This window comes from Prionailurus bengalensis, chromosome X, assembly GCF_016509475.1.
Source record: "Prionailurus bengalensis isolate Pbe53 chromosome X, Fcat_Pben_1.1_paternal_pri, whole genome shotgun sequence".
In the NCBI taxonomy this organism is placed as follows: Eukaryota; Metazoa; Chordata; class Mammalia; order Carnivora; family Felidae; genus Prionailurus; species Prionailurus bengalensis.
In genome coordinates, this window is record NC_057361.1 from 110,973,752 (window position 1) to 110,997,336 (window position 23,585).

The 23,585-nt window shown below is 50.1% G+C and overlaps 1 protein-coding gene across 1 annotated transcript in view; it reads right to left on the reverse strand.

The window, feature by feature from the left end:
- The window catches only part of GPC4 (glypican 4), a 110,741-nt gene extending 109,432 nt beyond the window's left edge, over positions 1-1,309 (reverse strand). The window contains exon 1 of the mRNA XM_043570857.1: positions 470-1,309. Coding sequence (XP_043426792.1) covers positions 470-629 — 160 coding nt within the window. The 5' untranslated portion in view covers positions 630-1,309. The remainder of the gene's footprint in view (positions 1-469) is intronic.
- Between the last annotated feature and the right edge of the window lie 22,276 nt (positions 1,310-23,585).

Genomic DNA, 23,585 nt, shown 5'->3' on the forward strand with positions numbered 1-23,585 from the left:
GGTTTTTAAAGAACATCAATGAAACCTCCAGTCAAGTTCCACGTTTGGCGTCCCCCGGAATCTGACAAGCTCTAGGTTGCCCCCACGCACCCCACTAGCGACCCTCACCCCACGCCCCGCCTCTCGTCACCCACACAACAAAGCGGGGAGCCCAGCAAGGAGTTCAACCCGGAAAAGGCGAGGGAGCCGGTGACACGCACTCTGCGGGCCAGAGTCCTCGGGGCTCCCTGGGACCGGGAAGACGCGGCGGGGCGGGAAGAAACGCCGGGTGGCACCGGCCGGTCCGCGGCGCCCCTCCACTCGCAGTCCCGGGGGGGCCGCGCTGCGCGGCGACTCGCTCTCACGCCCTCTCCCGCCTGCCCGTTGCTCGCCCCGGGCTACCTGCGGCCGCGCGGGGGCGGGGGGCACTCCGCGGCCCCTTCCCCTGGGTGCCTGCCGCCGCGCTCGCCTCCCGGGGGCTCCCACCTACCGTTGATCTCGTGCGTTGGGGCATCGTTCTTGTTGAAGCCTTTGGACACGTAGAGCCGTCGCACTTCCGAGCAACTTTTCGGCTTGGGCTCGGCAGCCAGCAGCGCGGCGCAGAGCACGGCCAGGGTGCAGAGAAGCGCGGGCAAGCCGAACCGGGCCATGGCGCGGGCCGGGGCCGACGCGCTCCCACCTCTGGGACCGGGGGAGAGTGGCGGGCGCGGGGCCGGGGGCTCGCGAGTGGAGCGAGAGGGCGAGGGAGTTGGAGGAGAGCGGCGGGAGGAGGAGACGCGGGGCGAAAAGTGGAGCTGGGCCTCGCGCGTCAGGCAACGGTCCCCGGTGCCAGGCGCCCGGCCGGGGGAGGAGGAGGAGGCGGAGGGCGTGGAGGAGAGGAGGCGCGGCGCTTGGGAGAGGAGGCGCGGGCCGGTGGGCTCCGGGCTCCGCGGGGCGGCGGACGGGGTTGCGCTGGCCGGCGGCGGGACAGGGGCGCGGGGAAGGAAGAGAAGGTGGCAAGCGCCGCGGGGGCCGCGGAGGGCGTGGGCGGCGGCGGGCGCTCGCTGCGCGCTGCTCGGGCTGCCCGGCGCCGGTCCGCTCTCCCGGCTCGGCTCGGCTCGGCTCACTCTGCCCTGGGCCGCGCGGCTGTGCCCTCCTCAGCTCCGCCGCTGATTGACTGGCCGGCGTGCGCGGCGACGCTCGGCAAACTTGGCCCAGCGGGCGGCACTCAGGGGGAGGGGGCGGGCGGCGGGGCGGGGGGGGGGGCCGGAGACGGGCGGGAGCACGCAGGGCCGGGACGGGAGAAAACCTGGAAACGGGCTAGGATCCGGAGCGGCCAAATCCACTTCCTAGGGGCCCGCACCGGGCGTGCGGCGCTCCCTCGCGCGACACGCCCCGCGGGGCTCCTCCCTCCTGCCCTCCTCCCCCTCCTCCGGGGAGGCGGGGAGATGCCGGCCGCCCCCCACCCAAAGAGGGAGGGCTAACTTCTGGGGGGTACAGGACCCGAGTCCTAGGGGACCGCGCCCCTGGGCACTCGTCACGAAGCCCCCGTCCGACTCACAGGCCTTCTGCGCTCGGCCACCTGACTCGCTGACCGTGAGCCAAAGTCGGGCGGAGCCCTCCCACCTCGATACCTGCCCCCGCCCCCCGCCAGCCACCCCGTAGCCCCGAGGACGCCCCTAACCGCCCCGCTCCTGGGCCTGGAGGGGAAGGCGCCGGCATCACTCGAATTGTTTCGCTGAAGGCACCAGGGGACTTCGGACTCAGAGCTGGCCCTAGACCCTCACCTGGCCCTCTCAGACCTGCTTCCCATTCAACGGTGCTCCGGGAGCCGAACCCAGCAGGCATTCTCCTCCCCCGCCTTCCCCCAGATGAGCCTGGTTCTGCTACCCCCTGAAGTGGGAGAAACCACCCCCCCTCAATCCGCCAGCGTGAGACGATGGGACAGTCAGGGATGACCTCGGAGACTTTGGAAACCCGGCCCAAACCCTCCTTGTGCAAGTAGGGAAACTGAGGCCCAGAGAAGGAAAGCGACTTGCTAATAGCATGCAGCCAGGTTGTGAGTTCAAAACCCTGGGCTACGGTCCCAGGTCACGTGGAATAAAGGTAGCCCGAGACCCCCAATTCCCCTCTGCCCTCAAGCCTCTTGAGACAGACTCACACCTCTCTGGGACCCAGTCTCCACTTAGCCACCAGAAAAGTGGAAATGGGTGAGTCTCCCACCTTCCCAGCTTTGTCAGATTCCATTAATGATTGTTTTTGAAGCTCCCAGGGCTCCTTTAATGAAGGGAACTGTGCAGATTGGGAACTTGTCATTACCCTTGTTATTGTTACAATCTGCTTTAAGAGGTTAGGGTGAGAAGTGCCTCAGACACCTCGGGAGTGTGCTGGGAACTGGGCAGATAAAAGGGGCTGGAACTTATTATTTGGCTAGACTCTCAATTCCCATAAAATTACATAGGGTGAAGATATGAACCGTCATTACAATTATCACCCTCATAGGGTTTGTTGAGACTCCGTCCACTGCTGTTTGTAAACCACGTTGACATGTTGGCTCTGTGGAGTTGTGGAAACTTAGGTTAGCTGTTGTCTTGAATGCCCACTGCAGACGCTGACATTTTATTCTTGGAGATCATCAAGGTAAACAGATTGTGACCAGTGTATTGGTGGAACTTAACAAAATTTCTGTGGGTTGGCAGAACACTTAACCCTGCAACTAGCAGAGAAGTTTTTCTAAATACGCAAACTCTACTCCAAGTGAATTTCCTGCCATTTTCAACAGCCTGTCAAATAGTCCAGGTTTTTCTCAAACTGATACCATCAGGTCTTCAAGTTATCGCTAGGGCTTAGCCAAGCACTTGTAACTTTCATTGATCAATGCATTTACTTAAAAAGGTTCTTTACCAAAGACAATAGGATGTGAGATGCAACCAATATTAATACTAAAATAAAATCCAGTGACCGTTAGTGAAAAGAAGATACTCCCAAACCATGGAGCCCAAATCCGAAAGCTTCGTTTCACAAGCCAGGGGGAACTCATTCCTTGCCCCCCTGTTTACTCCTGCTCTTCCACTTCATGTATTATGAACCAAAACTTGAGCCTTTTCCACCAGAAATAGTAACCTCTGGCTAGAAACGGATCTGGACAAGTCTGAACTTTTACCACACAAGGCAGGAACCCCAAGCCCTGCTCAGAGGCGGTTCCCACTTCAAAGCCTCCTTTCATTTAAATACAAACAGGGTGAACAACTGGCAATCTACGCAACAAATACCATCCAGCTTCCCTTTTCAGATGCCCCTTCGCTCCTCCTTTCCTCCCCTACCCCCACTCCCGCTCTTCTCTTAGAAAGACACTCCTTAGTGGAGATGCACGTACTCTGTAAGTTCTCCGAAGGCCAAAAGGTGGATTGGGTACTGCATGTAGAACGTAAGAATCAACAGCTTCTCAAGATGATTAACCCTGTAGCGCTTTGGGGGAGAGCTTTTTTTTTTTTTTTTATTGTGGTAAGATACACCAACATAAAATGTACCGTTTTCACCGTGTTAAAGTATACGACCCAGTGGCATTTCAGTACATCCACAAAGGTGTGCAACCATCACACATCTAGTTCCAGAATATTTTCATCATCCCAAAAGGAAACCCCATACCCATTAAGCAAAGTCTATTCCCTTCTCCCCACCTAGCCCCCTGGAAACCACTAATCTGCTCTATGTATCTATAGATTTGCCTATTATGGACTCTTGGCATGGAGGGAATCCTGCCACATGTGACCCGTGTCTGGCCTCTTTCACATCAGGTCTTCAAGATTCATCCATATGGGAGCACATATTAGGACTTCTTAATATGGCTGAATACCATTTCATTTTATGGAAATGCCACGTTGGGTCATATAGTACTTTACAGTTTGCAAATTTCTTCCAGGTGCGCTCTTCTACTCCTGGAAAATTTCAGTGTTTTTGTTTTTTTTTTTTTTTAAATAGGTGAGCAGACTGGGTCTCAGCGAGGTTATGTGGCTTGTTCCCAGACACAGAGCTCCTGAGTAGCTGAACCAAGACTGAAAATTGTAAGGCCTCTGACCAAATCCCATGTGATTTTTTGGTTAGAAAACCCAGTACTTGGGGTGCCTGGGTGGCTCAGTCGGTTAAGCATCCGACTTCGGCTCAGGTCATGATCTTGAGGTTCATGGCATCGGGCCGTGTGCTGACAGCTCAGAGCCTGGAGCCTGCTTCGGATTTTGTGTCTCCCTCTCTCTCTGCTCCTCCCCCGTTCCCTCTCTCTCTCAATCTCTCAATATAAGAGAGTAAACATTTTAAAAATGTTTTTAAAAAAAAGGAAACACAGTACTCTGGGTCCCATTTAGGATCAGCTGTGAATGTGCCACTGCCCAGATTCTGTAGAAGCATCCCTGATTCAGATCACTAAATGCTCACTGAGCACCTACTGTGCGTCAGATGCTGCTCGTCCCTAGAGGGAGGGAAGACAGAAGCCAAAAGGAGTTTAGAGTTGAATGCGCTGGGTACGACACACATGCAAAGGCTTGCTTAGATTGAATGTGCGGTGGACTGGCTTTCGATGGTGGGCAGAGAGAACAAGGTATGCGCTCACTGCTGCTGTCCTCCAAGCCAAGAACTAGTTGAGTCACGTCCACTCTCTCAGCCCTGGGGGGCACTTGTCCTGGCCTGCCGGGGAGCTAGCTTGGTTGCCAGAGGCGGGGATGGCTGGCGAGTAGAATGTGACTTCCCTTCCTGGGGCAGGTGTTGTCCTACAGCCCTCCAGCCTCTCCCCTTGCCCAGCCCATTCTTCCCACAGCCACCAGAGTGAGCCTCCGACAACACCACCCGAACACTGTCCCTCCCCTGCTTAACCCTGCTCCTCCCCACTACTCGACTCCATCCCTTTCTAGATCAGTTCCCAAGTAGTACGGCAGATCTGGATCGTTGCTACCGGGCCACTGTCGATATTACCAGCTTTTTCACTGGCCCTTTCCCACCCTGTATCCTGGGCTTGGCCCCACAAGAGCATGTCTTCATTCTCCATCCTGCCGTGGACTTTCTTGCACCCATCCCCCGCCCCTGCTGGGAATACCTTTTCATTCCCCTCCACTCCTTGGACAACTCCTTCACACTCATCCATTGAGACTCAGCTGAGATATCACTTGGTCTGGAAAACCTTTCTGGATTTCCCCAAGCAGAACTGACGGCTCCCACTCTGGGACCTCCAAAGCACCGTCTGCACAAAATAACTACTCCGCCTGCCCCTGCGTTGGCATGACCACGCACTAGTCATGTTTTCTCTGAGGGGTCCTCCACCCCCAGCCTCCGAGAGCTCTTTCAGGCTTTATTTTTATTTGAATGCCTGTTGCCTGCCAGAGTACAGGTTCACCTGCTGGGGCAGTTTCCCACTGGAACAAAAGACCTAGAATTATATCTGAAATCTCCTGATTTGTAAACGTTTGTGACTACTTAAGAACTCCTAAGAGCTTACCAGCCAAACTCGGCCCGGCCTTCAGCAGACATTTTCACCAAGTGACGGTTCTCTCTCACCCCGTGCCTCTCCTGTTCAAGCACCCAAGCAAGTAACATCTTCTGACCAACGGTTGGCTCTGTGGGGGGCTCTAGAAACTTGGAAGACCAGAGGCATCTGGAGAGCTGACGATCTGCTTGGGGGAGGTGGGGTCCATATCTGCATGGAGAAAGACACCGGTGAGGATGCCATAAGGCAACACCTGTCCCCTGGGACAGTCGTCCCAATTTGCTCTTTGTTTCGTGGCCGCCGGTCTCCTCTTGGTCCCTTTGGAGATTTACAGAAGTGCCAGTAACTGGAGGGTCAGTCAGCCGGCAGGAGCCGGCATGTGTAGTCTGCTCCTGTCTCCCAATTTCCTACTCCCTTTCAGTACTCTTCCGGTAACGCCTGAAGTTCGCTTCACTTCTCCTTGTCCCTCGGCGAGCTCATCTGTGTTTCCAACCTTAACCACCAGCAGCAGATGCCTGGCCGCCGTACTTTCCTGTTTGCACACCGATGTTGCCCCACTGGCCCCCCTTTCCCTTCCGTAATCACCTGGACTGTTTGGGTCTTGCCTTCGACACTGTGGCCATCAACTGTTCCTTGTCCACGTTCCATTTCCTCTTGTCTAAACCGTAGAGCCAGCCTCCTAACAGGCCTTCCGGCCTCCAAACTCTTCCTCTCCATCCAGCCACCCGGGGACTGTCACGGAGTCAGTCTTCGGGTAGCATCATTTACAAGCTTCCCGCTCCTTGCTTGAAAATTCTTCCGTGGGAAGGCAATCTCACAATAATAACTGATATTTGTTCAGTACTGCAGAGTTTAGGAATTGCTTCCACATGTACTATCTGTGAAGTATGTATTATTTTCCATAATTTATGGGTGAGGAAGCTGGTTCAGAGTCTTAGATTGAGGCCCTCTGAGTCCAAGTTCAATTACAGTCACTTCTCACTATGCTCCAAGCCCAAAACATCCCCGGGAAAACTTCGAACACCGTGCAAGGCTAATAGGGAAGAGACTGGAGAAGGTAGGACTTCCTTTGGACCGTGAAGGACAGGGAGGAATTGCCAGGCACGGAGGGCTGGGGGGCTGTGAGACCAGTGGAGGCCAGTGAAGACACTATTTTGACTGAGTCCAGGCTCATCTGGGGGACTGTCATGAAATCAGGTACCGGATAATGGGGACAACGTACAAGCAGAGAGTGAAAAGACAAGTGGTGCCTTAGAATGATCTGGTGGGGAGAGGGACCAGGAGGCATTGGGATGGACTGAAAGAGGCAAGTGAGGCCATGGCCATCTCCTCAACAAAGTAGTGAGGGCCCAGCATTTCTTCATCCAGGGATTCTGTATGAAGAGTAGAAAACAAATACATAAATGACAGAAAGGGAGGGACACCTGGGTGGCTCAGTCGGGTAAGGGTCCGGCTCTGGATTTCGGCTCAGGTCATGATCTCATGATCCAGCCCCTCTTTGGGCTCTGTGCAGACAGCACCCGGACCTGCTTGGGAATCTCTCTCTCCCTCTCTCTCTGCCCCTCCCCTGCTCACACGCTTACGCTGTCTCTCTCTCAAAATAAATAAATGAACATTTTTTTTAATGATTTTAAAAAAGAAAGGGAAAGGCTAAGCTGTGGGGCCAGGCAGACTGAGAGTTGAGTCCTGGCTCTCCCACTAACTGTGTGTCGTTAGATAAGTAACTTACCCTCCCAGAGCTGCATTTCTTTTTGTTTGTTTGTTTGTTTTGTTTGTTTGTTTTGGTTTTGGTTTTTTTCGGGTGTCACACCTGCCCCTAGAGGTTTACAAGAGAAAACCTACGAAAAGCAGTCCTCTTGGCCCAGAGCACATAGAATTCCTTTTTGTACCCTCAGCCCAAGTCATAGAGTAGAAAATACATATACGTGGAAGTAATCAGAAAGCACTCAGCACACTGCCTCGTACAAAGGACTCATTTGCTATCCATTCACTCATTCCTTCATTCAACAAGCATTTATTGGGTTCAACACTTTGTAAGGCTTTGGGAACATAGTTCTGTATAAAACAATACCCCTTCTCTCATGGGGCTAAAAGTTGGAACTCGATATAGTAAATATTAGCTAAGACTCTTGTTATGGTCATTATACATTCCATGTACTTCATAATTTGCTCAAACTCTGCCAGCATTGAAATGCTATTTAATATGATAGAATATTGGTCTAGTAATTTTGTTTTTTTTATGTTCATTCATTTATTTATTTAAGGAGAGGGTTGGGGAGAGCAGTGCAGAGAGAAAGAGAGGGAGAGAGAGAATCTCAAGCAGGCTCCATGCTGTCAGCACAGAGCCCGATGCAGGGCTCAAACCCATGAACTGGGAGATCATGACCTGAGCCAAAACCAAGAGTCCAATGCCCAACCGACTGAGCCACTCAGGTGCCCCTGGTCTAATAATTTTGTATTGAAACACATGAATTATATCTGTATTGGTCTCTGATTAGCACTGAATTATGCAAGTTGTAGAACACAGAGGCATCGGAGTTATTTTTACCCAATATGGTTCTCTCACTATAGGAAAGGTGTTTCATATGCCCACTTTCCCAATAAGATAACTGAGGCTCAAAGAGTAACAACAGACATTCTTATGTAATAATCACACGTCACTGGTTTTGGTGTTTTCTCGTACTTTACTACTGGGGCAAAGGCTTCACGATGTATGAAGATGTATCCCACATCTCATGCTCATCAGAGAACAAAGACCAATATCTATATGGAAAGCTGGTTAGGCTTCTCTATACCTACGCTTTCATTTATAGTATGATAAAATAAGGGCATTCCTTTTTTTTTTTTTTCCAAGCATTTGTAATTACTGGAAAAAAAAGAACCCACTTTTCAGTGGATGCATTTTCGTGTGATGGCAAAACAGTTGCCCTAGAAATTCATTCCCCCAGCTTGTGGCCTATGATTTGACCTACAGCTTTAAATGTAAAACACGCATTTCAAGATAATCTGGAGAGAGTTCCTTCTCTAATTTGCCCACCGGACAGAAATGGCGCATTCATGGAAAGAAAATTATTTCTTCACATCCTTTTTTTAAAATTTTTGTTTATAGTCATTTATTTTTGAGAGACAGGGTGAGACAAAGTGAGAGTGGGGGAGGGGCCGGGAGAGAGGGAGACACAGGATCCGAAGCAGGCTCCAGGCTCTGAGCTGTCAGCACAGGGCCCGACGAGGGGCTCGAACCCACAGATGGGGAGATCGTGACCTGAGCCGAAGTCAGACGCTCAACCAACTGAGCCACCCAGGTGCCCCTCTTCATATCCTTTTGATTCAATAAAAACACTGATACTTTGTGTTTGGCAATTAGATTGCGAAGGTACTTCTGAAACGATCATTTTCCAAAGTTGTCCGTCTCTTCCACCACTCGCCCAGCCTCTGAGAACGCTGCACAGGCAAAAAGACAGGGCGGAGGCAGGCAGCCCAGCATTGTCTAAGCGGAGGCTACTAGACTGTGAGATCTGGAAGGGACCTTGGCATTTGTCTAGTCAATCCACCTCAAACTTGACCTTTCCTTTTGCGTTTGAAATTTCAAGCCTGTGAAAGACTGTCAGAGGCAACGCATAGGTTCTGACTAGGACGGTGGCAGTGGTAATGGTGTTTTCCCACCTCGCAGCTTCTATTCAGGATTTCAGAGGGAACAACGGTTCCTGGGTTTCAGGCACACCGTGGCTCAAGATTGCAAAGGACACCTAGTGACATGTTTGGAAAAATAGATAAGCTCTCTGGTGGCAGCCTCCGCCTCTCTCCCAGGGCTCCGAGGATCTGAAGGGAGCCCTCCCCAACTCCGGCCCTGAACATCATGAAACCTTGGACTCCCGGCACTGTGAGGATCAGGAAACCGAGCTACAAAGCCAAGGCCCAGTGAGAAAGCCACATAATGTCTTAAACGACATAAGAAAGTCCTTCGGGGGGGCGCCTCAGTGGCTTAGTCGGTTAAGCGTCCGACTTCGGCTCAGGTCATGATCTATCTCATAGTTCGTGAGTTCAAGCCCCGCATCGGGCTCTGTGCTGACAGCTCAGAGCCTGGAGCCTGCTTCGGATTCTGGGTCTCCCTCTCTCTGCACCCCTCCCCCGCTCACACACTCTCTCTCTCTCTCTAAAAAAATAAACAAACAGTTAAAAAAATTAAAAAAAGAAAGAAAGTCCTTCATACGGTGCCAATTTAGCCCTACAGGTGGTGAGACTTGCACTTTAAACCTGAAAAGCCAGATTGAATTCCTTTTCTGTTTTCCCCTCCTCCTCCTCCTCTTCTCTTCTTTTTCTTCTTCTTTTTCCATAGCACCATCATCCCTGCCTTTATGTGAAGAGACAATGTGCATTTTTAAGAAGACCCAGCGGGGAGTAGGCATTTTTATTCCAAAGAGATACCACAGATAAAAAGAGTTGAAGAGAGTCAGGGTCAGACATCGTTTGACATTTGTCATTTTCTAACCACTGATGGGTGATGTCTACAGAGCTGTTGCTGTAACAACAACGAATTCAAATGAGCAAGGAAACTATAAACCTGCAGACATTCCGAGCATCTAGCTGAATCCAGGCTGTGCACACAGCACAGGGGGATGGCCTTTCCCATGTCCCTCCCTGCTCATGTAGACAAGCTTCTCTTACCCAGACTGACTGTGGATAATTCTAACCGACGTTTTCTTCATTCTCAGAGTACCCAGTGCCCTATTCCAGCATGCAGGAGGCTTGGGGGGAAGAGAGAGGATGCATAAAATTGGGCAGAACCCAGGAAGGGGCTTATGCCTTCTCACTTGCCGCCACCTCCAAGAGAACCCTGCCTTTCTTCCCTTGACTTCTCAGGGTCAAGAGAAGGAGGTGGCTACAAAAAAAGATGTATCAAGAAAAACTGGTAGGGGTGCCTGGCTGGATCAGTTGGTAGAGCATGAGACTCTCGATCTTGGGGTCGTTTTGAGTTCAAGCCCCATTTTGGGCGAAGAGCTTACATTTTAGAAAAGTAAAAAAAAGAAAGAAAGAAAGAAAGAAAGAACGAAAGAAAGAAAAACTTGTTTTCCTAAGTCAATTTTCTGATTTTAAATAATTGAATGTGATTTTTTTTTTTTAAGTTTATTTTTGAGAGAGAGAGAGGGAGAGAGGGAGAGAGGATCCCAAGCAAACTCTGCACCACACCATCAGCACAGAGCCCAGTGCAGGGACAGAGGATCCGAAGCTGGCTCTGTGCTGACAGCAGAGAGCCCAATGAGGGGCTTTGAACTCACGAACCGTGAGATCATGACCTGAGCCAAAGTCAGACGCTTAACAGACTGAGCCACCCAGGTGCCCCAGCATATTAATTTTCATCACAGATTGTGGCTGGGTGTTGTAAGAGAAGGTTCTTTCCTGTTGCCCTCCATGGGGCAGTGGTTGAGTAGTCGGTCTTTGGCAGAGCTGGGAGAATGGCATGGTGAGAAGTCATTGGGTTGTGAATCAGAGGCCTCCAACTGAGTCCTAACTTTGCCACTATTCTCGACTCCAATTTTCTCATCTCTGCCCTAGACAAGATCCTGGTCCTCAGGAAACTTACCATTTAAAAAAAAAATTTTTTTTTTATTAAGTAAACTCTACCTGCCAATGCGGGGTTTGAACTCACGACCCCGAGATCAAGAGTCACATGCTCTACTGCCTGAGCCACCCAGGTGCCCTGAAACTTACAATTTTGGTGGGCAGACGAGACATGTCCCCCAAGAGACAACCGATGACCCACAACGGCAGGTGTGAAATACCAATAATTAGTCTCACAGGTGTTTGGAGAAAGTATTTCTTTGAGTCTATTTTCTCTGTTCAACACGAGGAAGCCTTTTCAACGACAACGTTCCAATTTCTTGCTGCAACAGCTGCTGCCGCCGCCAGTAATTTCTAAGTCTTGGGTTCTGCGAGGCTGGGCTACTAGCCATAGGGACCGAGGGTGGCAGTGAAAACAGCGATATTATAAAGGTGGAAGCGCTGAACAGTCAGCAGTGCCCGATTCTCGCTGCACAGAGCTAGTCCTTCACTAGGAAATGAGGAGCAGCTGGCCGCGGGCCCCCCAACCCGGGGAGGGGCTGCTTCCCTAAGCGGAAGAAAAAGCGGCCAGAACTCCAACCCACCCCGGATCCGGGAAGGACCCCAGCTCTCCCACCTGCATTGAAGCCCCCGCCACGCCTTCTGGGAAGAAACACAGCTACAAAGAGCCCCACGGCCTCTCCATTCATGGCCACATCGCTTTGTTGAATTCCATTTTAAATGTGACTTGACAATTGGACAAAATCATGTTTCAAAGAATGCACTGGACAGCATGCAGCAGGGACCCATTAAAATACTGCTTTGGTATATACAAAAATATACTCATTTTCACAGATTTAAATACTTCTCAGCTCTCTCCAAAGGACTGCATGACAGATGGTTTCAAAGCGAGTCACATTTACAAACAGCAGACAAAAATATTATTTAGCAGATTCTCTAAGAGTTCTTCTGAGCTTTCCAGAACCAATCTTTTCCCATGGGCTCTTTTATTTCTAATTTGTGGAGGCCAAAAGAAAAGTCTACTTCCTAGCAACCTCTGTCTGTGCATTTCTTTTTTCAAAAAAGGAATCGATTCGGTTTTTTAAGGTTTATTTATTTATTTTTGAGAGAGAGAGAGAGAGAGAGAGACAGAGACGGAGAATCTCAAGCAGGCTCCACACTGTCAGCACAGACCTCGAAGCATGGCTCGAACTCATGAACCATGAGATCGTGACTCCAGCCGAAATCAAGAGTCGGACGCTCAACCGACAGAGCCACCCGGGCGCCCCGGCTTGTAAAGTTTTGGAAGAGGTCACGCGTCAAGCACACCAGGGGACGAGCCACAGACCTGCTCCTGTAATGCAGAAGCATCCACAGTCAGCAGGCACCGAGACGGACATTAACTCACAAGGCAGGCAGCGCGTGTTAGCGGCAGATAGCCAGCGGTCCTCACCATCAGAGGAGGGGTGAGGTCCCTGGGCCTTCTGGGGTTGGGTCCAGGCAAGGGGAGATATCCACATAAAGACCTCCAAGGGCTACGAGGGCATGTGAGATAAACAGGATGCCTTGAACAGAGGTCAAGGGGATGAGGAGCATTTGGAGATGGGCAGAGGGAGGACAGTGGGGGACAGTCAGCTTGGGGAAGAGTGGAAGCAGAGGGGGGAAGGGCAAGTGAGCCAAGCCTAGGGGGCGGGTCATGTATTGACAGGGAATGGAGAAAGCCTGAGCAAAGCAACAATATATCTGGCCTGGGTTCTGCCTAATAGCACAATTGTGGGTTGTCTGAGTGAAGCCATCCTGCAAGAAGTTAGTGCATTTTCATCTTTTACAGTGAAATTTTCCTGTTTATTCCTCCCACTCATGTTCTAGAATTTTATTTATAACACTTTTTGGCCTGCTCTTTAAAGTGTGTGTGCGTGCCTCTGTGTGTGAGAGACTGACTGAGAAGCTAAAGTACTCTTATTGGGCTTTGAGCTTCTGGAAAGCAGGCCTCACGTACATTCCAAGTATTATAATTATGATCTATTATGCATAAGGAGAAGCAGTATAGACGGTGTCCCTCTGTTCTGGCTGCATCATCTTGTGTAGCTGCCTCCTGGGCTAATAGCCATCCAGCCTCGGCTTCCCATTTGGTCCCAGCAAGGTGGCCTGCCTGTGGCCCTGGGCCACGGGGCCTCTGGCAGTCTGACTCACTGTGCTAGCAGGGGCTTCAGAGAGTCACCGGGGCCAGTCCCCCGCCGTCAGGCAGGTCCGGGACCAGACCACCCAGACAGGTGGCTGAAGATGTCAAGAGAAAGGCCGCCAGCCCAGCTGGGCACAGAGCTAAGCCCGCCTGGCAGGCAGGAAGTGCTTCCCCAGGTCTGACGGGGAGGAGTGGGCCTCCTTGCCCTGGTTGGTGGCCCGGCGGTGGCGGCAGCAGGCTGTGGAGGGACCGGAGAGAGCAGGCCCGGCCCACGCGAAGGCCAACGCGAGCCCGGGCATCTTTCCTGGCCCAGGGCCGCCTTGTCAGCCCCAGCTTGAAGCTGGACAGCCACTTGCCCTTTTACTGGGAAGGGGCTCGGACAAGGGAAATCGTCCCTCTGCAGTCCGGGGCCCGGGGAGGCTCTTCCTCTGGCCCCCGGGGAGATAAAGACCAGCTCAGCACTCTGCCCAAAGTTAGACGGACACAACCGGCCTTTGTCTTCTATTGGCCCAAGGTGTGGCTTAACTCATTCATTGCTAGAGGGCAATACGATGAAGCGGCAAGAATCCTAGATTTTGGAATTGGGTAAACTTGTGTTTGAATCTTTTCTCTGCCCCTTGGCTCCTATGTGATCTTCAGTTTCCTCATCCGGAAAATGGGAATAAAAATAGCGTCTTCCTCAAGGGGTGGTTTTGCAGATTCAAAGTATCTGGAACACAAAATACAGATGACAGATATTAGCTCCCTTCAATTTTGGGGGGGATTTATTTACTTTTTTAAAGTCAACTCTACCCTCAATGTGGAGCTCGAACTCACAACCCCAGGGTGATCAAGAGTCGCATATTCTACCGACTGAGACAGCCAGGTGCCCCCAGCTCCCTTCCTTCTTTACCTTGATGTGCTATACTGACTTGAAAAAATGCATTTCAAAAAATATGAAGGATTGATCTCAATTTCTGTTGATCTAAATACTGCTTTCAATAAATGTACCACTGCCTAGAATTTTAGCCAGTATTTTGCTATAGGGAAATGTGCCTGTGAAGCCATGATTTATATTAGGGTCTCATCTGTATATTCAGAACTTCTTGTTCCTATGGTGTTTTTGGGTTTTTTTGGTTTTTTTTTTTTTTGTTTTTTGTTTTCTTCAGATGTGTTTTTCACTATTCCTGCAGAACTCCAAGCTGGATCCAGGCCTCTGGGTACATTTTCATCACTGCCAAGTGGAGTGGAAGAATGCCTTCTTGTTTTTGCAGATTGAGGTTTCTGAACAAATAAAAGACCGATAGTACTGTCTTCATTTAACTTAATAATAATCCTTTCCAGGGTAGCCTGGGTGGCTCAGTCGGTTGGGCGGCTGACTTCAGCTCAGGTCATGATCTCCCAGTTTGTGGTTTGAGTCCTGCATTGGGCTCTGTGCTGACAGCTCAGAGCCTGGAGCCTACTTCAGATTCTGGTCTCCCTCTCTCTGTGACCCTCCCTGGCTCACACTGTCTCTTTCTCTCTCAAAAATAAACATTAAAAAAAAATTTCTAAATAATCCTTTCCATTGTATTAAATGAAATAACCTATGTAAAGTGTCCAGCATAGACTAGGTATTCAGTAATTAGCAGCTGCTATTATTATTATTACTTATTACTATTATTATTATAAAGCAGGAAGTGACAGGGGAAGACACTCAAGAGGAAAGCTTTATCATTCCTATCCTGGCCCGGAATGCTGAGTTCCCAATGGATATACATTACATCAAAGGCCCATTCAGCCATCTCAGCAAGATATTGAAATACCCCCATCGTAAGTCAATGAAGTCCCCATAGTTGTCAACTTGATCCTTGAGCCTGAGACCAGAGAGAAAGAAGAGGCTGGCCAGCCTAAAGTTCTTTTTAAATGCTCCAAACAAAAGGTTAATAAGGAAGTGGAGAGGCCCTTCCTGGAGGGACACAAAGGCAGGGCCCTCCCTTCAAGGAGCTTAGACTCTCCCCTTGGCTCACTTCTCTCCCTATTATACCCACTTGTATGTTGTTTTGTAAGTGTCCTTAAATCTTTTCTCAAGAGAGTCACTGGGAGATCACTAATTAGGCCTGTAAACCCATTGGGGACAAGGGCCCCTGGCTTTTATTTCTTTTGTTTCCTGTCCCTCTCACAGAGACTAGAACGGTACTCCACACGGGGCATAGCCTCAATAGAAGTTGCTGACTGTCTGACCTTGGGGACTTGGTCAACAGGCCAGTTAGAAGCCTCAGCTTAAGTTGTGTCAAGTGGCATTCACCGGTGACTGTGACTGGCTGGCTGGTTGGCTGGCTGGCTCAGACGGAGGAAAATGCACCACAAAGTGCAAACATGCCAAGGGCAGTTCGGTCGAGAAAGCCAGGCTGTGAGCAGATGGGGGTGGGGGAGGTGGCAAAGGGGGTGGCTCCGTCATCTCCCGCAGTAGATTGGATATAATTACCTCTACAACGTGTGCCCAGATCACCTTCTGTGGAATTGAGTCTTTGACAGCAGACTGCCTGTTGAAAGTCTCAGAAGCCACAGGGAGCAGGAAGCAGGAGAGGGCGGGATATGTGTGTGGATACTTTAAAAGCCTGACCTTTTGAGATATGTTTAATACTGTAAACATCTGAGGTCTTTGGAGTGCCACTATCACCACCACAGCAAAGGCACTGGCTCTACGGGGCTTTGTGTGACATTTGCTTCATTGACCATATTAGCCAAAGCGCAACATTCTGGTTGATAATGGAAATTCAGGGCAGCCTTTTTTTGTCTTGGGGTACAGGAAAGCCCACCAGGAGTCAGGAAGGATTCCTAGTGGAAGCACTGAGCTATCACTTAGTGACTTAGGGACTGTCCTGTCTTCTCTTCGGAGCCGGAGGACAATGTTCTGGAGGCCTGTCGGAGGAAGACAACAGATTTAATCCCTGTGGTTCCTGAAGGAGGGACAGGAACCAAGGGTAGATGTTACAAGGAAGCAGATTTCCACTCTATATAAGGAAGAGCTTTCTAACCCGCTAGAACTGTTAAAATCTAAATGGGTTGCCTGCGAAGGTAATGAGTTCTTCATGTGGGTGAGTGTTGAAGTTTCTGATTTCGTCTTCCTGACCACATATCCTGCTTCTTTGCTCAAATTTGCAAAACCGAAGCCCTAACCACCCATGATTCAAAGTGACTAAATATGAGACCCTGGCATCCTAACCTCAGTGGCTGTTGGGTCCACTGCCAACAGCCCTGGCCGATGAGATGGGGATTCCTTCCCCTGGAAATTGAAGTTGGGTCTCTCTCTGGGAGGAGGCGTGGCTCAGCCCCAGCACTTCCTGGGGTGAGTTAGGATGTTCCTGCTTTGACCCTGGGGGAGTTGGGCACTCCAGGTGTTGGGCCTTCCTTCCGCTGTTGGACTTTCCGGGTACCAGGCAGGCCCTCCGGGGCTGGGCCAGCTGGGCCAGGCACAGCCCTAGCATCCCACCTGTTTGGCCCCTCTCGGAGGCAAGTCCATTCTTCTGTCCCCAGGAAGAGCTGCCACCAAGCAAGCTTGGCAAGTAAATACAAGACATTTACAAACTCCAAACCATTTTTCACTAGCTTGCCAGTCCCCTAAAGGTACTCTGAGAGAAAAGGACATGAAATTAGCATTCTTGACCTTTGACCCTACACAAATCATCATTCCCTGAAAGGGTGGCTATTCACACAGCAGAATTCGGTCACTCGGGCCAGATAGACTCAACCTGGAGACGTGTGTTTTGTGAGGCAGATTTAGGGCTACGTCCTGAGTCACGTCTCAGTTTTAAGTGTATTTAGCCCTTAAATGAATACTCATTTTAAAGAGAGCATTAGAGACTTTTGAGTGGTACTTTCAGTAATAATACTTCACTCTTGGGAGGGGGGTGGGTATCCATCTGCAATTTACAGAGAATTTTCAAGAACCTGGACTTACCAGATTAAAGGAGCAAAGGCCCAGCACACCACTGAAACATATGTGCCCCATGAATGTGAAGATCTCAACCGAAAACTCACCAAGGCCCCTTGATTATTTACATCCTCTCTTGCTGGCTCGGGACCAGCACTCCCATGAATGGGTACAAAGACCCTGTGGGTCCCCTCCCAGCCACCACCAACCTCCCCTTTGGCCCTTGAGGTCACCAAGAGCTTCCTCTCCATGAGATCGTCTGAGAGTAGTGGGGTGAAGCTGGCCAACCTGGGCCAAAGGCAACGGAGCCCTTTGCCAGAGAGCTGGGAGGGTCCGCAACCGCCCCTACTCTGCCCCGGATATTCAAGGGCATTTGTTGGGATGAGGCCCGCGTGTTGGATGTAAGTGATGAATCACTGAATTCTGCCCCCGAAACCAATATGGCGCTGGATGTTAACTAACTAAAATTTAACTTAAAAAAGAAGTGGGACAAGCGTCTCAGAGCATACCTGGAGACAGAGTCAAAGATGAGAATCTGGGAAGAATCTAATGAGGAAATTCTTGCCAACGTGGGTGGCAGACAGGGTGTTTGAGCGTGAGGCACTCCCATTTGTGGAGGGCCTGTTAGGTGTTACTTGTTTCTAGGTGCTTTCTTCTGTTATCTTTAATCGACCCAACAACTCCCTGAGATTGATGTTACTCTCCCCTATTATATGGGACAAGGACGAAACAGGCCAGGCCTGAGAGGTGCAGGCATCTGCCCAAGGTCACACGGCAGGTTTCCGGATACTCCCGTGCATCTAACTTGAGTGCATCTAACTCGAGTGCTCGTGTTCTCTGGGCTTGGCTGCAGCAGCCAGCTGCCCCAACACTACCTGACAGGGAGGAAGGAGGAGGCAGATGACAGGAGATGCTTCTCCCCGCTGAGTTTCTGCAGTTTCCAAACACAACACTGGGCCAGGGAGGGTCTGGAGCTGCTCTGCTCCTCTGGTGCCTGTCGGCCTCTTCCTGTGTTGACGCCCCCCCAGGTACCCCAGGAGCACACGGTCTGCAGTGGGCATGGCTCCCCCTCCCCTCCCCCACCTCGGACAAGCTGGAGTTCTTATCCTAGAATTCAACCCTCCCCGGAAGCAGGAATCTATGTGCTAATGTGTTAATCCTCCTATTCAAAAGGTCGCTACTTCCCTACTGTGGGGACCAGCAGCAGTCTATAACCCGCCCCATACAGTATTTCTGTCCCGGGGCGAGGCTTGTTCCAGCCTAATTATAGCACAAAGCGGAGTTTAGACCCACTCATGCAGTTGTTTAAATTTACCAGGAGCCAATAGGGCTAGGGGGTTTGGAAGGTGGCAGTAGGGTCCCGACCGCTAAGTTACTGGAGGCCGCGAGATGGCCAAGGCTCTTAGGGAAACTAAGAAGACACAGAAGAGTATAGTGCATCTGTGGCCTAGCCAGAAAGATCCCCTTAAGGGGCAGGAGGGTGTGGGCAAATTACCCTACCCGCTAGCTGGGACCGGGACTGGCCTGGCCTCCTGGAGGAATGTGGTCCTCCCTCTGGTGTGACATGGGAGCCTTTAAAAAGGTTGCCTCCGTTGTGGGAACCTTTCTTTCCTGTGTGGGAAAGAACTGGGCTCATGTTTCAACCAGACCATTCTGAGAAGGCCTAGAAAGAAGGGAATGGTGGGAACAGGCAACCAGGCCTTTCCTAGTGATGGCGGGCACTGAGGAGAGGCAATGGCGACCTCCCTCACTATCTGGCTGGGGCTTCAGAGCAGGCATAGTTACGGGCCCTTGCTCCTACTTTGCCGAACAGATGAAACAGAGGAGAGTCTTCAGGAGAGGAAAAGTGTATGGCATTCTGCCCCACTCCTGCTTCTCCTCAGCTGCTGTCCTCTGGCAGTGGGGACCGGAGGAGGAGGAGGCAGCCCTGGTCACTGGACCTAGAAAGCTGCCGAAAGAACCAGTGATTGAGGGGAAGGAGCACTGGACTGGGAGTCAAGAGGCAGGGATCCCATCTCCTTCATTCCCTGGCCCTCTACTAGGGAACTCTGCAGCTCCAGTATTCCAGAATTTACCTCCCGAGGAGAGTTTTTAGAAGTTAAAAAAACAGGACAGGACATGAAACTAGAACCCACAGAGGACTCTTCCCCCAAGTAAGGCAAACCTGGGATGCCATGGTGGTTGCAGCCACCAAGGTGAGCAGCCCCACCCCCACCGAAGCACTCATGTTAGGTCGCAGATAACCGGCCCCTGGGCCCACTGAAGAACACGAGCCTGTGGTGAGTACCTTCTGACTAGCAAAAGGGCCCAGGGCACCTGGCTGGCTCAGTGGGTAGAGCGTTGGACTCTTGATCTTGAGGTCATGGGTTTGAGCCTGGGGTAGTGGGTTCAAGCCCCACGTTGAGTGTAGAGATTACTAAAAAGATGGGGGCAGGGGCAGATCCTAACGAGCAAGGTGGGCAGAGTGGGGAAAAATGCACCAAAATGCATCAGTGGTTGTGACAATCTTGAGATTGGGGATAATGAAGCTCTCCCCTTTTCCTTATTTTCCAACTTTTCAGGAAGGCAGCTGTATTAATTTTTCTAAAACTTGCTTTGCTAAAAGAAAGCTTGTCAGAGGCCATGATCTACGCGGCAAGGTGATTGGAGCCTTGACTGGGCTGACCATTTACTTTGGAATTGTACTGTCCAATAGGCTGACCACTAGCCACATTCAGCTATTTAAATGTCAATTAATTTAAATTAAGAGCAATTTAAAATTCAGCTCCTTCATTGCACTAGCCACATTTCAAGTGCTTAGCAGCCATATGTGTTACTGGCTACCATATTGGACAGCACAAATATAGAATATTTCCAGCATCTCAGAAAGTTCTGCATAGTGCTGTTTTGGAACATCCATGGAAATGGGTTTGAAAGTCAAGGTAATATCAAATGTCTGCTAATGACGCACTGGCCTTACTATAGAGACCAAACATTAAAAAAAAATTTATTTTTAAGAGACTGACAGAGTGTGAGTGGGGAAAAAGCAGAGAGAGAGAGAGAGAGAGAGAGAGAGAGAGAGAGAATCCGAAGCAGGCCCCAGGCTCTGAGCTGTCAGCACAGAGCCCGATGCGGGGCTCGAACTCACAGACCATGAGATCATGACCTGAGCCGAAGTCGGACGCTCAACCGACTGAGCCACCGAGGTGCCCTGAGACCAAACATCTTTAAAGCATCTACTTAAGGGGCGCCTGGCTGGCTCAGTTGGTGGAGTATGCGACTTGATCTCAGCATTGTGAGTCTGAGCCCCACGTTGGGTATAGAGATTACTTAAAAATAAAATCTTAAAAAAAATAAAGCACCTACTTGGAACCCTTTGCTTATGGTAATGGATTGTTCCACTTTATTTTCTTGTATTTATTCAAAGAGGTGAACTCAACCTCTTTGGGCAATACTTTGTTAGTTGCTACTGTTATTGCACGATTAAAAGTAATAGAACTATAATTCCTGAAAGCATGCTCTTACTGCTTTTAAGGTAGTAGCTGCCCTTGGCACATCCTTCTGGATCCCAGCTCTCATCCTCCTTCTGGATCCCAGCTTTGGTCCTCCTTCTAGAAGACAATCAGTCCATTTGAGAGGCTGCTATTTTGTGGGATGGGTGAGATCTCCTGAGAGATCTTGTAATGCCTGATAGGATTCCAAAGCTAATTGTTGCCCCCATATCTTACTCACAGAAAACTAGGCCTTATCATGGGTGTGGGAGTGGGGGGCAGAGGGGAGGTAGAGTGGAGGGGTGGGATGTGGGGAGAAGCCCAGGTAACAGTGGCCTTTAACTATTATCCTAATGTTTCTAGAAAATGAAAAAAATCCTCCTACAGAGTTCAGGAGCCCCCCCATATCCTAGTCTTTCCCTCTGACTCCTCCCCCAACTAAGAAAAAACACCCTTACTGGATGGGCTCCTGCTGTGGTCTCACCCATAAAAACCCCTCGTGGTAGCTTAACTATCATTACCTGGGCAAGGCTATTCTGGCGAAGTGCTGTGCCGGGCACCAGGGACTCAGAAATGAGCAAAACCCAGTCCTTGACCTCATGGAGATCACGCTTGAGCAGGGGACACAGACATCTAAGCAGTGTATCTCAACCCAGGGTGCTAGGTGCTACCTACAGACACGTACAGGGTGCTGTGGGAGCAGAGGAAAGGGGATGTTGCACTCTGCGTGCAGACACAAGACAAGGATGAGTATAAATTCTCTAGGCCAGAAGGGATGAGAGGTGGGTTTTCAAGGCGAAAGCATGGAGCCATGGAACATCTGGCCTTGGGAGGCGGGGAGCAAAGACTGAAAAGCCTAAGGCTCCGGCACAGGGAGAAGGTGGGTAGGAGCAGGGGGATGCCTGGGCGATGGGGTTGGCATGGCAGGCCACGGAGGACCCTATGTGGAGTCTGGACTTGACCTTGATGACAATGGGAAAGTCCTAGAAGGCATATTGGCAAGAATGGACTAGAGGGGATTAAGTCTGGACAGAAAAAGTCAGTGGAGTGTGTCAAGCCCTGCTTCTACTCCCAAGACACTGGAATCATTCACTCAAGGTCACTCAGCTTCCAACTCAGTTCTATCTGTCTCTACACTACATTCCATTGTCTCTGAGGACATACCACAGGTAACAGCCTAGGAATTAGCCAGCAGACTAATTTCCATTGATTTAACTGGTTTATACAAAATGACACACGGTGCAAGGCACAGAAATATAAAGAAGAATAAGGTATGGCCACTGCCCTCAACTCCCCTGCTTTTTAAATAACCTAGATATGTATCAGAGGGGTTGACTGTAATTTAAACAGCAGTGAATGTAACAGTACTCTAAGACATCCAAACATGTTTAGAATTATAACGACTTCTATCTTTTTTTTGCTTTTTTTTTTTTTTAAATTTTTTTTCAACGTTTATTTATTTTGGGGACAGAGAGAGACAGAGCATGAACGGGGGAGGGGCAGAGAGAGAGGGAGACACAGAATCAGCCATCAGCTGATCAGCCATCAGCCCAGAGCCTGACGCGGGGCTCGAACTCCCGGACCGCGAGATCGTGACCTGGCTGAAGTCGGACGCTTAACCGACTGCGCCACCCAGGCGCCCCAATATAACGACTTCTAATAATAGCTTTGGTAATACAAACACCTTTAGCAGGAAATGATATGAGTTTAGGTAGAAATTTGTTCCACTGGGACTAAACTGTGGTATTTAGATCTTCTGACTGGCCCAGAGAAGTGAGCACATGACCAGAAATCCAAGTTAGCCAGTCCCTTCTATGGCCTTGGGCACATCTCATCTCTGCACATGAGCTTGTTCTTCTGAAATTGAGGACGGATCTAACAGCACTTCTCTATCTGGCAAGGCTATGCTAGAAAGTTTACTGTCAAGTCCCATTAACTATTTTCCTATACACTCATATATGTAGAACATTTCCCATTTACGCTCCTTTTTTTTTTTAATTTTTTTAATGTTTATTTATTTTCGAGAGAGACAGAGACAGAATGCAAGTGGGTTAGGGGCAGAAAGAGAGGCAGACACAGAATCCGAAGCAGGCTCCGGGCTCTGAGCCATCAGCACAGAGCCCGATGCGGGGCTCACACCCATGAGCTGTGAGATCAATACCTGAGCCCAAGTCGGAGGCTCAACCAACTGAGCCACCCAGGCGCCCCATAGGCTCCTTTTTTCTTAAAAAAAAAAAAAAAAATCCGCCTTACTCTATTTCTCAGGAGGATTTGGTTCTCTCTCCCCCTATGATTTCCATAACATTTCAAAACTCCTCAAATGAAAATATGCGAGTCATGACTTGTGGGTAGCAAGTTAGGACGTGTGGGACAGTTAGGGGGAGGGCAAACTCTGAGATTTGCCAGCAATTGTTTTCTCTCTCGATGCGAACGAACGAAAAGATCATGTTATTTATACAGCATAAGGTTCCAGATTTTCAGGAATGAAATCTGAGCCCCGCATGTCAACATATTGGTCTGGTCTGTCTTGGAATCTACAGTAGATGGATTTCTTTGTGCTGGGAAACATTAGGAAGGTCAATATTCTTTTCTGATTTTTTTTCTTTTAAGAAAAGAGTTCATTCTCACACTCTAAAGTGGTGGTATTAGATAGCATCCAGATAATACACTCAATGGTCGCGCCGACTTCAGTTTCAAACATAAAGCCCCAGGGCAAACAGCTTTTATGTATTCAGTTACATGTTCTTTACTTTACAGATAATGTTTTTCCACAAAGACTCCCAGCCTGGGAGGAAATACAGAAGTGAACAATCCAATGAAATAATAATAATAGTGATGTTAATAACGAGGAATCCCAAATTGCAAAGAACCCAGAGAGAGATCAAACCGGGCTTCCCAGTCAACCATGAATCGCCCCGGAAAAGGGAGCCTGAGAGAAGCAGGTGGGGCAGAGGCCTCCCCGCAAAGGCGGACGGATGGCCCTGGGGGTAGTGGAAAGAGAGCTGGGCCAGGGATCACGGGAAGGGACCAGACTTCAAGTCCCGGCCTCTTCCTGAGGAGCTAGCTCTG